At 38.5% G+C, this 14,918-nt stretch overlaps 1 protein-coding gene across 1 annotated transcript in view; it reads right to left on the reverse strand.

The window, feature by feature from the left end:
- The window catches only part of EIF3H (eukaryotic translation initiation factor 3 subunit H), a 124,713-nt gene that overhangs the window by 86,536 nt on the left and 23,259 nt on the right, over positions 1–14,918 (reverse strand). The window contains exon 2 of the mRNA XM_032765276.2: positions 14,061–14,217. Coding sequence (XP_032621167.1) covers positions 14,061–14,217 — 157 coding nt within the window. The remainder of the gene's footprint in view (positions 1–14,060; positions 14,218–14,918) is intronic.

Genomic DNA, 14,918 nt, shown 5'->3' on the forward strand with positions numbered 1-14,918 from the left:
ACCCTGAATGTTTAGCAGTAATTCAGTAAGTGGTAAATGTTGAACATTTGCAAAATACAGCCATAGAATATATATGGAGATATACCTATTTCATAGAACTGGAAGGGACCTTGAAAGGTCATTGAGTCCAGCCCCTGCCTTCACTAGCAGGACCAGGTACTGATTTTGCCCCAGATCCTTAAGTGGCCCCCTTAAGGATTAAACTCACAAGCCTGGGTTTAGCAGGCCAATGCTCAAACCACTGAGCTATCCCTTCCCCCTGCATGAATAACAATGTAGATACAATACCCAGGGGATTAATGCCATAATTCACAAGACTCTCTAGTTGTATTCCTTCATGTTTCTAAAAATTGTTAAGTTCTCCAGTATATGCTTTAATTTCTCCAAACCGGGTTTCATGTATCAATTTTGGTAAAAAAAAAAAATATATATATATATATAGATTAAGAAATGTATAATACCATATTTGGATAGTAACAGGTGATGATGTTTTAGGTTAATATTATTGGCCACCTAGAATTGGAAGATATTTAACAAATATATTTGTCTTAATATAAGCGAGTTATAAAATGCGGAAAGTATCCACAGAGTAAACTAAATGATATGTCATACTTACGACTACTAGAAAAGAATTCATTTGAGCTGGAACAAGCAGACTAAAAATAAGGACCTGCTGGCTTCAAAAACATAAATAAATAAATAAAAATAAAAATTTGCATAAATTGCAGTGGTTCAAACGAAAGAAGCAAACTGAAGATGGAAAAGATGTACTAGCTCCTCTAGCACATCTCACAACCACCGAGGAATGCGTACGTACATTTCTTAGTTTTATTCATTTAAAATTTCTTAAGGAATGACACTTTCCTACCTTCCCTTTGAGGACTACGCTACAATTGGTTGTTTTTTTTTAAAACACCAACAATGTACTCAGCAACTGATAACTGGAGTGCTACTAGCAAGCATTTAGCTGAAGTGGCACACCTTCATAAAAATTCTTTGAAGTTAAAACAAATGAAAGCCCAGACCGATATCTTAAATGTCTGTCATGGTGTGAGAGAGGGGAGAGTGGAAGGATTTCCATGCTTTTTAAGAAAGTTGGTGATACATTTTGGCCTTTTCTTTAAAAATGACCAAAAGACAGAAAAAATAGTGAAATTTTGTTTTAAACATTTTACAAGTAGCTGCTACAACAAAATCATAATGCAACTCAGATCAGGTAACTTAATGCTCAGATCACGTAACAAATCTGCATGGTGCTTCAAACAGCAAAACATGCTCCATTTTTGTACCACTGAATTAAATGCTGAGCATCAAGATTGCTCCATCACTTTAAGTACTGTCCCTATAGCCTTGAAAGTCCAGCAATGCATTAACCAAGGAATGTGTGTATATATTTCATGTAACACTAGCTACTCGGAAAAATAATTGTTTGCATACAATTTTAAAAGCTACATAAGCAGCCTTTGCTAGGATAAAGCCCGTTTAAATGAGCTATTCCGAGCTCCATGTTAAGGATTATGTTTCTCTCTCTACCTCAGTCACTGAGAGAGTCAAATCTGCTGAAAAGAAAAAGCTTGCTAAACAGAGAGGGAAGCTGCTGTTCTGCTTCTAAACATAAATCTTTGAAGCAAAAAATCCTGATCTACATAGTTCTTCAGCACTTGTAATATTAAACTGATTTAGTCTGCTGAAAAAAGAGACAGTGAGTTATTGGATCTGTATTTAATTCAATGCACTTTATAACATATTTTAGGAATTCAGTTGTATAAAACGGTATCTGAACCTTATCAAATGAAAATAGTTCCCCCCCCCCCCTTTTTTTTTTTTTTTTTTTTTTTTTTTGCAAGTCCTAGGTTTCATGGCTGAGAAAATAAATTAGTCTCTGATTCTTGTAAGCTGGGTAAGAGTGCCCCCTAATGGGAATTTTAATGTAAGACTGTTTCCCCGGCTATTATTATTTTTATTATTAAATTAAATTGTATGTCACCCAATGTTCTAATAAACTGGGTGGAATTTTTTTTAAAGTAAAAGTTAAAATATAAAGCAAAAACTAAAGTATTTGAAAGAAAACCAACAGTCTAATAGTATTTCTGGTTACTAAGAAAACATTTGGGTGACTCTTCAGGGACAAGTGAGCTCTGTATTTTTTGGGGTGCAGTCCAAGGCTAACAGTAATTTATCTAACCCCTTTTAAAGGAATGTTACCATTGACTGATATGGAATAATAAAAGGACACATTCCTCGGAAGTACTGGCCAGAAAAGCTATCATGCAGTACACATGCAACTTTGGTGAACAAATGCATGCCTGCAGTTGTGTGACCATTATAGTATCAATATTTGGTTCCTCTCAGGAACCAGATTCAGAATTCACATATTATTGTGCAAAGCACTGGGCAACAGGGGTGGGATCAGAAGCATGCAAAAGATCTTAACTCAAATGTGTTACACAACTCATTATGGACAGATGGAGCAAATTTTGATACCAACATTTCTATACATTCTAGGGCATAAAAACCATCTTAAAAACCATTTCTGATAGTCAACAAAGAAACAAACAAGTATGCAAAGGCCTTAGAGGTCCAACTGTCAAAAGAAGCAGACCTCCTTTCTATTACAACCATTAGAACAGTTTGTGAAGGAGTCCTGAACAAGCCTCTGAAAGATTTGATGATAAACTGTCTACTTCTCAAGATTTTTTTTTTGTCATCTTATCTACAATTTAGAATTCTTTAGGTGTGCAATGCAGAATGTATTAAAAGTAGCTTAAACATGGCCACATCACTACCTGATGCACTCCTGCTAAATACCTGTAACTAGCAAATTGATGTGTCAACACAGAAATATGTGTACATGATCCAACACAGCCTTGTTCACCAAAATATTGTGGACACATTTAAAAAGTGTGGATTTTCAGCAGGAGATAGAACTGTGGTTCAGATCGGAGGGAGTTCGGCTTAATTGGGGGCAAGTGGAGTGGAGACAGTAGATAAAATTATTTTACTATAATTGGATTTTTGCTTCTCCATTGCAGATGTTCCTTCCTCTTTGAATGACAGGAAGCATGGAGCAATTAAAGGCAGCTATTTTGGTTAACTGTTGTACCTAAATGAAGAAATTCAGTCAGGGTAAAGTTATTTCTGCACCCTCAGAGCACAGATTCATGACTGATGAGATATAAACTAGCAATTCCCGCACAGAACAAGTATGTTTCCAATGGGACGAAGTATAGTCTTGTGAGTAAAATACTGGACTGGGAGTCAGGAGATGTGAGTTTATTTCCTGGTTCAGCCACACACCTCCTATGCAAGATACTTAAATCCACCCTATAACTCAGTTGCAATGTTTAACATGAATAAATCCTTCCTTACCTCTCAGACATGCTGAGAAAATAAAATCCATTAATAACTGAGGCACTCAACTACTATAGTAATAAGCAGACTAATGAAATAGAAAGATGACTAAGTGAGGGCATGGAAAAAAGCTGGATGTGACTACTAAATTGCTCCAGCCTGATAATTTTGGAACACGTAAGTGGCTCTTAGGCATCGTGCTCTTTGTGGGGCAAGTTGGGGGGAAGGGGGGACTTTGTTTAACCTCAGAGAGGAGGGAGTCTAGTGAAATACACCATCGCTCCCCCAATTTGCCTCTCAAAAAGCCAGATCCCTAGGAGCCATTTACATGCTTCCAAATTACCAGGCTGAACTGATTTAAATAAAGAAGAAAGTGGAAAGCCTTGATTTATATCATCAATTTTAATCAACGTTTTTCCATTGGTACTTTAGTTATTTTCTAAATAAAGATGCATCTCACTGGTTATAGAGCATTAAAACATGTTGATTTACAGTTAAACAGAGCCTTTTGGCACATCTTTTTGCTGCCTAGGTTGGTACACTATAACTATATATATGTAAGCAATTATATAGTTCAATATTTTCATATTCTTATTAATTGTACATTTTAGTACGTTAGAAAATGGTGAATGATATATTAGATAAATAGGTTTACTTTGAAAAAGAAAAAAATTAAATAAAATTAAAAACATCTAATTTAAATAAAAAATCCCCTTTTTCTTATTTTTTCCACAAAAAAAGTCACATTTTTTGTTCACCCTTCAGATTACCAATTTCCAACTAGTGAACAGCCACAGGCCTACACAGGTGTCCTAGGACTTCCTGAACCAAAAACAGAACAGAAGAGAACGTTACACCCTAGACCATCTTGTCATAGAGGAAAAGATAAGAAACTGATTTAAGACCATTAGTTCAAACATAATCAAAGGCCTTGGCTACATTGGCACTTTACAGCGCTGCAACTTTCGCACTCAAGGGTATGAAAAAACACCCCCCTGAGTGCTGCAAGATACAGCGCTGTAAAGTGTCAGTGTAATCAGGGCGGCAGCGCTGGGAGCACGGCTCCCAACGCTGCACGCTACACCCGTAAAGGATGTGGTTTACGTGCAGTGCTGGGAGAGCTCTCTCCCAGCGCTGCCACTCTGACTACACTCACACTTCAAAGCGCTGCCGTGGCAGCGCTCCCCCAGCAGCGCTTTGAAATTTCTAGTGTAGCGAAGCCCAAAGACCCTTTTTGGGGAGAGATTTGGTAGTTAAAAGGATGCTAAATTGAATTACTCTAACTGGTCCCGGGCAAGCAACCCCCTATGGCCAAACACCAATGGATTTATTAACAAATTGAAGTCTCCAGTGCTCCTTAGAAAGGAAGCAAATTGTGGCGACATATTTGGGGAAGCAAGAAGTATTGAAGAGAAGCAGGAAATCCAGAGTAACTTTCTTCCTCTGAAAATTGTTTAAATGGTTGTGCCTATTTAAGCTCACTTAAGGCCAACAACAACAAATGGGCAGGTGGGGAAAATTTAAGTGAAACCCGAAAACTGCAAGGTCTAATTCCAAAAAAGACAAAAAAAGGTCAGGAATTTAAATAAATAAATAAATACCTCAGAGGATTGCAGAATCCCACACCAACTTGATCATTGATAGGGAAAAAGACAAAATTGACTGATAAACTTAATCAGTCCACCATTACCAAGGTCATAGAATCATAAAATATTAGGGTTGGAAGGGACCTCAGGAGGTCATCTAGTCCAACCCCCTGCTCAAACCAGGACCAATCCCCAGATTTTTATCCCAGTTCCCCAAATGACCCCCTCAAGGATTGAGTTCACAACCCCGGGTTAACAGGTCAATGCTCAAACCACTGAGCAATTCCTCCCCTTACAAATACCTAGCCCTGGACAGAACCTGAACAGTGACAGTGCTTAGAACTCTAGCAGTATATGGAACCCTGTCTACAACAGGACTCTCCCGGCATTAACACCAGTGGAACAGAAATGGCATTAACAACAAGAAGTTGCTGCAAATTTTCCTTTTTGCAAACAAGTGCTGAGCATTAGCTCTCTCAAGAGAAGCGGCAGCTAGCTTGCCAATTGTTTGAATGGGCAGGTCTCTGCCCTATTAAAACCCTTCCCCCTGATTTAATACAGTACAGACAATCCAACACAGTTAAGCCACAAAGTTAAGGGTACACTTTGGGAATTCTCACACATCCCCAGAGCACCAGATACTAAACGGCTCCCATCCCTGGAGTGGTGGGCAGCACACAGCCTCTCCCGTCCCCCAAACCCTGGCGGGGCTCCGCCCCAGTCCAGCAGCACTGGGCAGCCCCAGTTATCCCAAGTCCCAACCACCCTAGCCTCAGCAGGCTTCCCTTCCTGGAAGAGGAGCAGCCTACCTGGACTGAGGCCAACTAGCAACAAGTGGGGAGGGCACCTCCGGATGGAGCATAGGTGGGGCCAAACGGGCTGTTTGGGCAGTCTCAGCCTTCCCCTGCCTATTAGACGCGACGCCTATGTCCTTGCAGCTCACTGTTCATTGAGGCCTTATGCTTCCACGAGGATCAGCTATCAGGGAGCACTGTACCAATAAGCTTCAAGCCATGCAAGAATGGCGTTGAGGCATAAAATATTACCACCCTCTGGATGACTGTCAGGTCAGAAAATATAAGCACAGTCAGAACTTCCAAATGCTCTGTTTAAAACTTCATTATGCTTTATCCATCCTCAAAAAAAGGAAACTAGGAAAGCACAACTGAAAGCAATAGAAAGACTGGGAAAGGGTATTATAACAATAAGAAGCCTATAATGCCACACAAATGTTGCCTTAGACATTGCTGCCAGAGGCATACCCAGTTGCACACTGGTGTACTGATTATACAAAATAAGTATTTTTAATGTTAATACTTAACAGTTTTCTAGATCCGTGCTTCTCAAAGTGGTGGTCCGCAGACCCGTGCGGGTCCGTGAGCCATCGGCTGCCAGTCTGCAGCGAGTTTCCTCATAAGAGCGTCGAATAGGATAATAATATAGCACCGGTCCCTGGCACATTGGGAAAAAAAACTTGCTGGTCCCGCACATCAGATAGCTTGAGAAGCACTGCTCTAGAGCATCATACAGTATTCCAAGTACTTTTTTAATATAACTCATCTTCACAACTCGTGCGAGGAAGCCAAAGCATCATTAAAAATTTTAAAGATGGAAAAACAAAAGGATCGTTTTACCTGTTAATGGAATTTTTTGGATAAATAAGGTCAATCTAGTGAAAACCCATGTAATTAAACAGAGAAAGGGACTCCAAATCCCAGCATTTTTGACCATTGTGTCATTCTGTCTCAAGCACGCAGCTTTCACAGGCATGATTACTATAGCACTTAACAATGGACTGTATCTTCAATACCAGGAGAAGAAGCAAGGCACACTTGGTTGAAATAAATGTTTCAGAAAGGCCTTTCACGAAAACAAAGAGCATAACGTTCCCCAAAACTGTATACTCCACTAGTAGAAGTGGTAGTCCATAAAAGGAAAATATATTTTATTCAATACAGTGCAAAAAACAGCTCCACTAAATGAAAAGCAGAACAACTAAGTGCAAGGAACTAGACTTCACTTATCCCTCAGAAATACCATTTATAGTTAAGAAAAACAGCGTTTTCCCAGAGGAATAGGTATGTCTAAAGTGTGATCTAAAAGAAAGATGAAGAAATCACCTTTTCTGTAGCCTCTAATTGCGAAGGGAAGTAGACTTTAGCCCAGATAGGGCTTGAAAGGTATTTTCTTGCATCTCAGAACTGAAAGTTTCCCTTGGAAAGGCACACAAAGACTCAGCAACTTCACCCACTGAGTACTGTCTGAACCAACAATCAGTTGAACTGTGTCTCAAAGAGGTCTGAATAGATTTTTTTAGATAGATTCAACTCATTCATCTGATGGTATCTTTCGAAAGTGAAAGATCTGTATTGTGAGCAGCAACTTCAGTTTTGAACAGTGTTATGCGGGGTTGATATAAAGAGATTTTTTTTAAAAAAAAGGTAAAAATGAACCTATTTAAAATTATATGTGAAATTATGCCAATATATGTTAAGGGTGAATCTATTAAAATCATTTAAACTAAATTAACAAAAATATTAAGCAATGCATGTTTTTAAAAGTTCCATTATTGCACTGATGGAAGACACTAGTTCAGCAAACTGTGGTCCCAGCTTCTTAAGTGCTAAACACTCTTTTGATGATAGTCTCTGTGCACCTGCAAGGAGGTTTATATCTTCTTCATTTCAGTGTGTTCGGTTCAATGATTAGACCATTCAAGTTAAGAAACCGACTGAGAGTTGAAAAAGCATGAAAGCTTCTTTTCTTCTTTCAAAACATGAACAACAATTAGGTGTGAGGATGGAATCTACTCATTCTAAAATCTTGAGGCACTTGATGACCAGAAACAGTCAGTTCAATTAACTACAGGTATTTCCTTTATTTTATCTGATTTAAATGCAAAACACCTTTTGATAAATGAACTGTTTTTCCTTATGTATCCTGCACATTAAGGATAATTTTAATTAAAACAAACATTTTAAAATGCTATTTTTGTGCATTTTAATGGCATTCCAATTTCCAAATAGTTTGAAAGAAAATTAAATTCTTAAAAGAAAATACATCATTCATTATATTCTAACAAAAAAAGGTTAAACTTAAGAATCTGAATAAATTTATTTAAGCAAATATAAGCTTAATATATATATTGTATCCTCTTGGTTAGCAAAACATGTCAAGTTTAGTGTGCCACAGCTGTATTTAGTTGCCAATTAACACGTTGTATGGGTTACCAAACAATGAGAGTCAGTCTTTCTTTAGGAAAATAAAGAAAACAAATGCAAAACAAGATTAAAATAGATTATTGAAAATCAAGGTTTCATGCTTGCTGATTTAAATCTATCCATCCTGGTGTGGTATAATACCAAAGAGCAAGGGTTCTCAACCTTTTTCTTTCTGAGCCCTCTTCCTCTCCTCCCACCCCACAACAGGACATCAAAACTCCACAGCCCACTTATGCCACAACAACTGGTTTTCTGCAAATAAGAGCCAGGGCCAGTGTTATGGGATACCAAGCAAGGCAGCTGCCTGGGGCCACAAGCCACAGGGCCCCGCAAAGCTAGGTTGCTCAGGCTTTGGCTTCAGTCCCAGGTGGCGGGCTCAGGGCTCTGCTCTTCAGTCCCATGCGGTGGGACTTTGACTTTCTGCCCTAGGCCCCAGTGAGTATAATGCTGGCCCTGCTTGGAAGACCCCCAGAAACCAGCTCACAGCACCCCCTCTGGTGGCCCCAGGTCTCTGGTTAAGAACCACTGCCAAAGAGCATATGAACTAAATTCACTGTAACTGTACTTGACGGCCAACAATATGGCTCCAGAACTTCCAAAAAAGTCCTCTTCCAAGCAACTACAGTCTGGAGTTCTCAACATTACACCCCATTCAGTGGATTTTCCTTCATCTAATTCACGTGCCATCTACTAAGCCTCACCTTTAACTTTCTAGAACACACAGCTTGTTAGATATTCCTCTCCAAAAAAGTTGTGTGATGAAGCAAGTCCACAAGCTCCTGAGTGGGTGATTTCAGGAAAAGTCCCCACATTTTTTTTAATCTTTTAGAGAAATTTTTCCCCCAAACAAAAGCCATATTTTCTGTTCTAAACTTACAGTCTCCTGCTTTTTCCAATACATAGCCACTAAAGAGCTCTACCCTCTTTGGATATGGTGAATACCTCACATCAGGGATCTCAGACATTTGTTATCAGGGTGAGGATGTTTACTTCCTTGAACTTCACAAGTCTGAGCAAACTGAATCTGTAGAGAATCATTTCAGAATTACAGTAGCATCTACTGGAAAGTAACACTAATTTTCTTTTACATCTTTTAGGAAACAAAATATTCAAATATAGATTTCCTTGCACTCTTGAAAAAATTTCAAATGCCTTTAGCAAGAATTTCACTGTTCAGTGATTCCCACCGAAATTGACAGTAAACTCTTACCTCCACATAAATTTTAACAGCTGAACTAACACAAAGGGAAAGTATATTTGCAAAATGGCTAGTAACTCAATTGAGACTCCAAATTAAACTTCACAAAAAATAGGTTTAAAACACCCCATTTGAATAGAAATATTTTCAACATTAAAAAAAATTCCAATTAAACTTTAATCTTGAATGTTTTCTGCAGCATTATTAACGCGAACAGCACCGTTCTAGTACAACAGAACTAGAAAGGGAACTGATTATAAATTAAAGTAACACTAGCTGCTCCAGTTTTATTACTTTTTATATTTCTTTCTGCTTAAGTAAACAGAAAATACACAAGCCAATTACATGTTTTATTAATTTTTTATTAATACAAGATGTTATTGGCAACCAAGGAAGCAATATATATAATAACCTCAACATCTTTCAACATTTCTGTATTTCAAACCTACCTATTCAGAAACTAACAAGAGTCTAACTTAGACTCCTGGCTCAAGACTGCTCTCAATCAATTCCTTGCCCATAGGATTTTGCACACAGAGAAGTATTCTTTGCATTGTTTTAGAATGGGATCCCTAGGTCCTAGCTCTACCAGTCTCTTATTTCAGCCTCAAATCTGTGCAGTTTTAGATATCAAGGGAGTTCTGGCTCTTTAAAAGGTAGGCATTGCACCACTTTCTCCTGTAGATCAAGCAACGCTTCCTCTAGTTGTATTTCACCTTCCTCTATGAAAATTTCATCCTACAGATGTGATGATCCCATGTACCCAACATCATAAGTTAGAATCAGTTTGGAAAAATGTATGTTTTTTACATAGTACTCAATGACCAATGGCAACATCATCAACTTCTGGAGCTTCTTCCTCTTTCACTGATGGTCATGGTAAGCCTGAAAACTACAGCTGGCGAACTCCACCAGCTCATGGTCATAATAAGAACACAAGAATGGACATACTGGTCCATCTAGCCCAGTACCCTGTCTTCTGACAGTGGCCAATGCCAGGTGTTTTAGAGGAAATAAACAGAACAAGTAATCATCATACGATTCATCCCCTGTTGCCCATTCCCAGCTTCTGGAAAACAGAGGCTAGGGACACCATCTCTGCCCATCCTGGCTAATAACCATTGATGGACCGGTCCCCCGTGAACATATCTAATGCTTTTTTGAACCCTGTTATAGTCTTGGCCTTCTCAACATCCTCTGGCAAAGAGTTCCATAGGTTGACAGAGTTGTGTGAAGAAATACTTCCTTTTGTTTTAAACCTGCTGCCTATTAATTTCATTTGGTGACCTCTAGTTCTTGTGTTATGAGGAGAAAATACTTCCTTATTTACTTTCTCCACGCAAGTCATGATTTTATAGCTCTCTATCAGATCCCCCCTTTAGTCATCTCTTATCTAAGCTGAAAAGTCCAAGTCTTATTAATCTCTCATCATATGAAAGCTATTCCACAACCCTAATAATTTTTGTTGCCTTTTTCTGAAACTTTTCCAATTTCAATATATCTTTTTTGAGATGGGGCAATGAGATCTGCATCCAGTATTCAAAATGTTGGCATACCATGGATTTATAAAGAGGCAATATGATATTTTCTGTCTCCTTATCTGCCCCTTTCCTAATGATTCCCAACACTGTTAGCTTTTTTGACTGCCGCTGCACATTGAATGGATGTTTTCAAAGAACTATCCACAATGACTGCAAGCTCTCTTTCTTCAGTGGTAATAGCTAATTTAGACCCCATCATTTTATATGTATAGTGCGGATTATGTTTTCCAGTGTGTATTACTCTACATTTATCAACACTGAATTTCATCTGCCATTTTGTTGTCCAGTCACCCAAGTTTGTGAAACCCTTAACTCTTCACAGTCTGCTTTTGATTTAACTATCTTGAGTAGTTTTGTGTCATCTGAAAATTTTGCCTTATCATTATTTACCTTTTTTTCCAGATCATTTATGAATATGCTGAATGGTACTGGTCCAAATACAGATCCCTGGGGAATACCACTATTTACCACTCTCCATTCTGAAAACTGACCATTTATTCATGTCCTTTGTTTCCTATCTTTTAACCAGTTACTGATCCACCAGAGGACCTCCCCTCTTATCACATGACAGCTTACTTTGCTTAAGAGCCTTTGGTAAGGGACCTTTGGTAAGGGCTCTCTGAAAATCTAAGTAAACTATAGCCACTGGGTCATCCTTGTTGACCCCTCTCTAAGAATTCTAATAGATTGGTGAAGCATGATTTCCCTTTACAAAAAACATGTTGACTCTTCCCCAAACTGTGCTCATGTGTGTGGCTGATAATTCTGTTCTTTACTACAGTTTCAACCAATTTGCCTAGTAGTGAAGTTAGGCTTACTGGCCTGCAATTGTCATGATCCCTCTGAAGCCTTTTTTAAAAATTGGCATCACATTAGCTACTTGTGTAATGCACAGAGGACTAGCAGAGGGCCCCTGCCTGATTATACTGTGAAGTGACAGAGGAGGAATCGTGACCCTGTGAACAGCCAACTCAGACTTCCCTCCACAGACTACAGCTTTCATACCTTCCTACAGTTCTATGGGGAAATCGTCATCTGCCTAGTGCCTCAGCCTATCCATCAGGCAGAGATCTTACCCCTCCATGTAACCAAAGAGCAAGGTGCTGATAGAGTCCTCCAACCCTGTGTGCATCTGAGAGCCAACTCGGAAACTGCTCCATGCTGGCTCTGCAACTTTCACCCTTCCAGCACTGCCCCCATCCCAAAAGAAAGAAAGGGAAGGGTTGAAAACCCTCTGGACAAGATGAAGAATGATATCCTTTTGTTTGTGAGAGAAGGAAGGAGTATTAAATGTCTTGTTTGGGGAAGGAAAGAAATGAAATGCTGGGATTTGTTCTCCTTTCAGCTGGTCTCTTTTTTCCTGAATGTATGCAAATGTATGGAAGATATAGAAAATTAATGCAGGATTACATAAATTTTCAGTGTATTGTATTTTACATTGAGGTTGTTGGCAGGTATGCAAGTGAGACTTCTCTTCTGGGATACCTATGCCTGTACAGGAAAGGAGAGGAATGCTTTTGAGTGGCTGGCAACATGGGGAAGGAGAGGAGGCGGCAGTTTGGTGCTCTTGTTCCTGGTCACTCTCCTGTTCTGCATACCCCTATCAGAGGGAAAACAAATGGGCTGGACCTGTACCTTGCTTTTTTGGTGCCTTTTCATGTTGGCAAGAGAAGGGTGCTCTGCAGGCAGCTGAAAAGGCACTTGCACTGTGCTTGCTACTTCTATAGCTGTTTTTTCTTAATTCTTTTGCTATAGTATACCCTTTTTTTGCTCATAAAGCTCTCATGTAATGGTGAATTATCTGAGTCCACAGCAGATGGAACAACTGACTTATCAAACTCCAAAAAAAAAAAAAAAAAAAAAAAAAAAAAAATCACATGGCCAGTTTCACTAGCATATTTTACGGGTATAAACTACTTGGCAGGAGCACATCACTGAACTGTAAGCAGAGTAAATAACTACAGTCATTTTAAGGTTGTTACAATTGCTTTCACAAATTGAGTTGTCAAAATTAGGTAGAATAAGCACCATTTCCACCACACTCACATTAAATGAATGATTACTTTGAAGATATTGCTTTGTTAAACCTAATTCATATGTTAGGATGGCACAATCAACTTAAAATTAATCACTGAAAGTGTTTCAATTAGTATAAGTAACAAGATACTATTATAAAGATTAAAAAACAAACTTGCTTTAGTTTCCTTTATCCATTTGACATTAATTTGTGTAGTCAGTGTTACTGTCTCCTGTAAATAGTAAAAAATTACTGATCAGCAGGGGAACATAGGTGCAGGTGTGAACACCTGAAGCTTTTTTTTTTTTTAAATTCATTTTAAATTGTCAAAACTTCACATTGACAATGCCCCTTAACCTACAAACCCTTGCACTTCAGACTTCCAAAAAGTAATAAGAGCTTCTCTACATTTACAGACAAAACTCTCCACGTGGACACTTATCCCAGAATTTTCTAGAATTTAAGTGTCCATACAGGGGAGTTATTCCAGTGTAACTATAGCAGTCTAATTATACTTGGGTTTTTTTTCTCCTGCTGACAATAGCTCATCTCAATGCTCATCTCAGTTGACTGGACTCTTCCAGTTGGTATGCATACGTCCACCTTTTCATGTTCTCTGTATGTATAAATAACTCATGTCTGTGTGTTCCATTCTATGGATCTGAAGAAGTGAGCTGTAGCCCACAAAAACTTATGCTGAAATAAATTTGTAAGTCTCTAAGGTGTCACAAGTACTCCTGTTCTTTTTGCGGATACAGACTAACACGGCTGCTACTCTGAAACCTATATTTGAGTAGTTATGCCTATGTATTACCCATGTAGACAGCCCCTAAGTCAGATATACAGGATGGGAGCTGTGTGTGTAAGTTCTGGAAATGCATTATAACTTCTTATTTCAGTCAAAAAAAAACACAACACCTTGTAACAAGTGTGGGTGAAGTTTCCAGCCATAGTTGTCAGTGTGCGTGTGTGTGTCTGTGTGTGTCTCTGTCTGTCTTTTATTTTGGTTAGGTGAGTGTTGTGTGTGGAGGGTTTTTTTGGAGGGAGGAGTTTGCTTTTTAAAGAAGTCTGTATACTTTGGCTTTTTTTGTGCGACAAAGAGACTCTAAATCCAACACCCTAGTTTAGACAAACAGCATGTCTTACCTTCATCAAAGTCTGCATCATCTTCTGTGTGCTGAGGGAATGGAAAGCAGTTGGTAATTTCAAGCCTGTCATCCACCACAAGTCCCAGCAGCACTCCCTGGACCACCTCATTCCCCTGTCCTTCTTCTTGGTAATGCTTAATAATCTTTAACACAACCTAAAAATCAAGAACAAAAAGCAGAATATGAAAGCCTCTTCTGTATTGTCTTTAAATTCATATAATAAATTGTTTAAGTAAGTTATCCAGAATGGCAGCTGAAGACCAAATGAACTACAGGCTTAAAATGCCAGCAGAAAGTCCTACACAAGAAGCTATACAAAAAAGTTGCACTGTACCTAAGACATTTCACTGAATTTAATATAGGCCAGCAGACTGGATCTCATGGTAAATTAAAGGGAAGTACTGAAGACCACTGAAGTATTGAAGATGTGGGAAAAAAAATTTTTAAAGCAAAAGATCAATTTGCTGCTCTCTTGTAGCATTAACTATTTAAATAATTGCCCCCCCCCCCCCACAAGCAGTGCAGGAGATGGAAGTGCAACTGACTATCAAAAAGCAGTGAAAATGATTATGCACAAACAGTCAGAAGCACAGTTTTAAAAAGGCAGAAAAATATTTCTCAAATTTTCAGAGGTAGGGCTTTTAAGCATTACTTTTAACAATATCAGTTACAAAACTGAAATGGAAATATGACACACTGAAGGTGTTCCTTAAAAACATTTAGTCTTGAGATCAACAACAGAGAAGCCAAATGGCATAAACAAGGGATAAAATAACACTTAAAAGCAGATATGAAAGTATGTAAACGACTTAGTAAAAAAGGATTGCCATTATAATTCTCACATCCCTCCCAACTC

Source organism: Chelonoidis abingdonii, chromosome 2 (assembly GCF_003597395.2).
Source record: "Chelonoidis abingdonii isolate Lonesome George chromosome 2, CheloAbing_2.0, whole genome shotgun sequence".
In the NCBI taxonomy this organism is placed as follows: domain Eukaryota; kingdom Metazoa; phylum Chordata; order Testudines; family Testudinidae; genus Chelonoidis; species Chelonoidis abingdonii.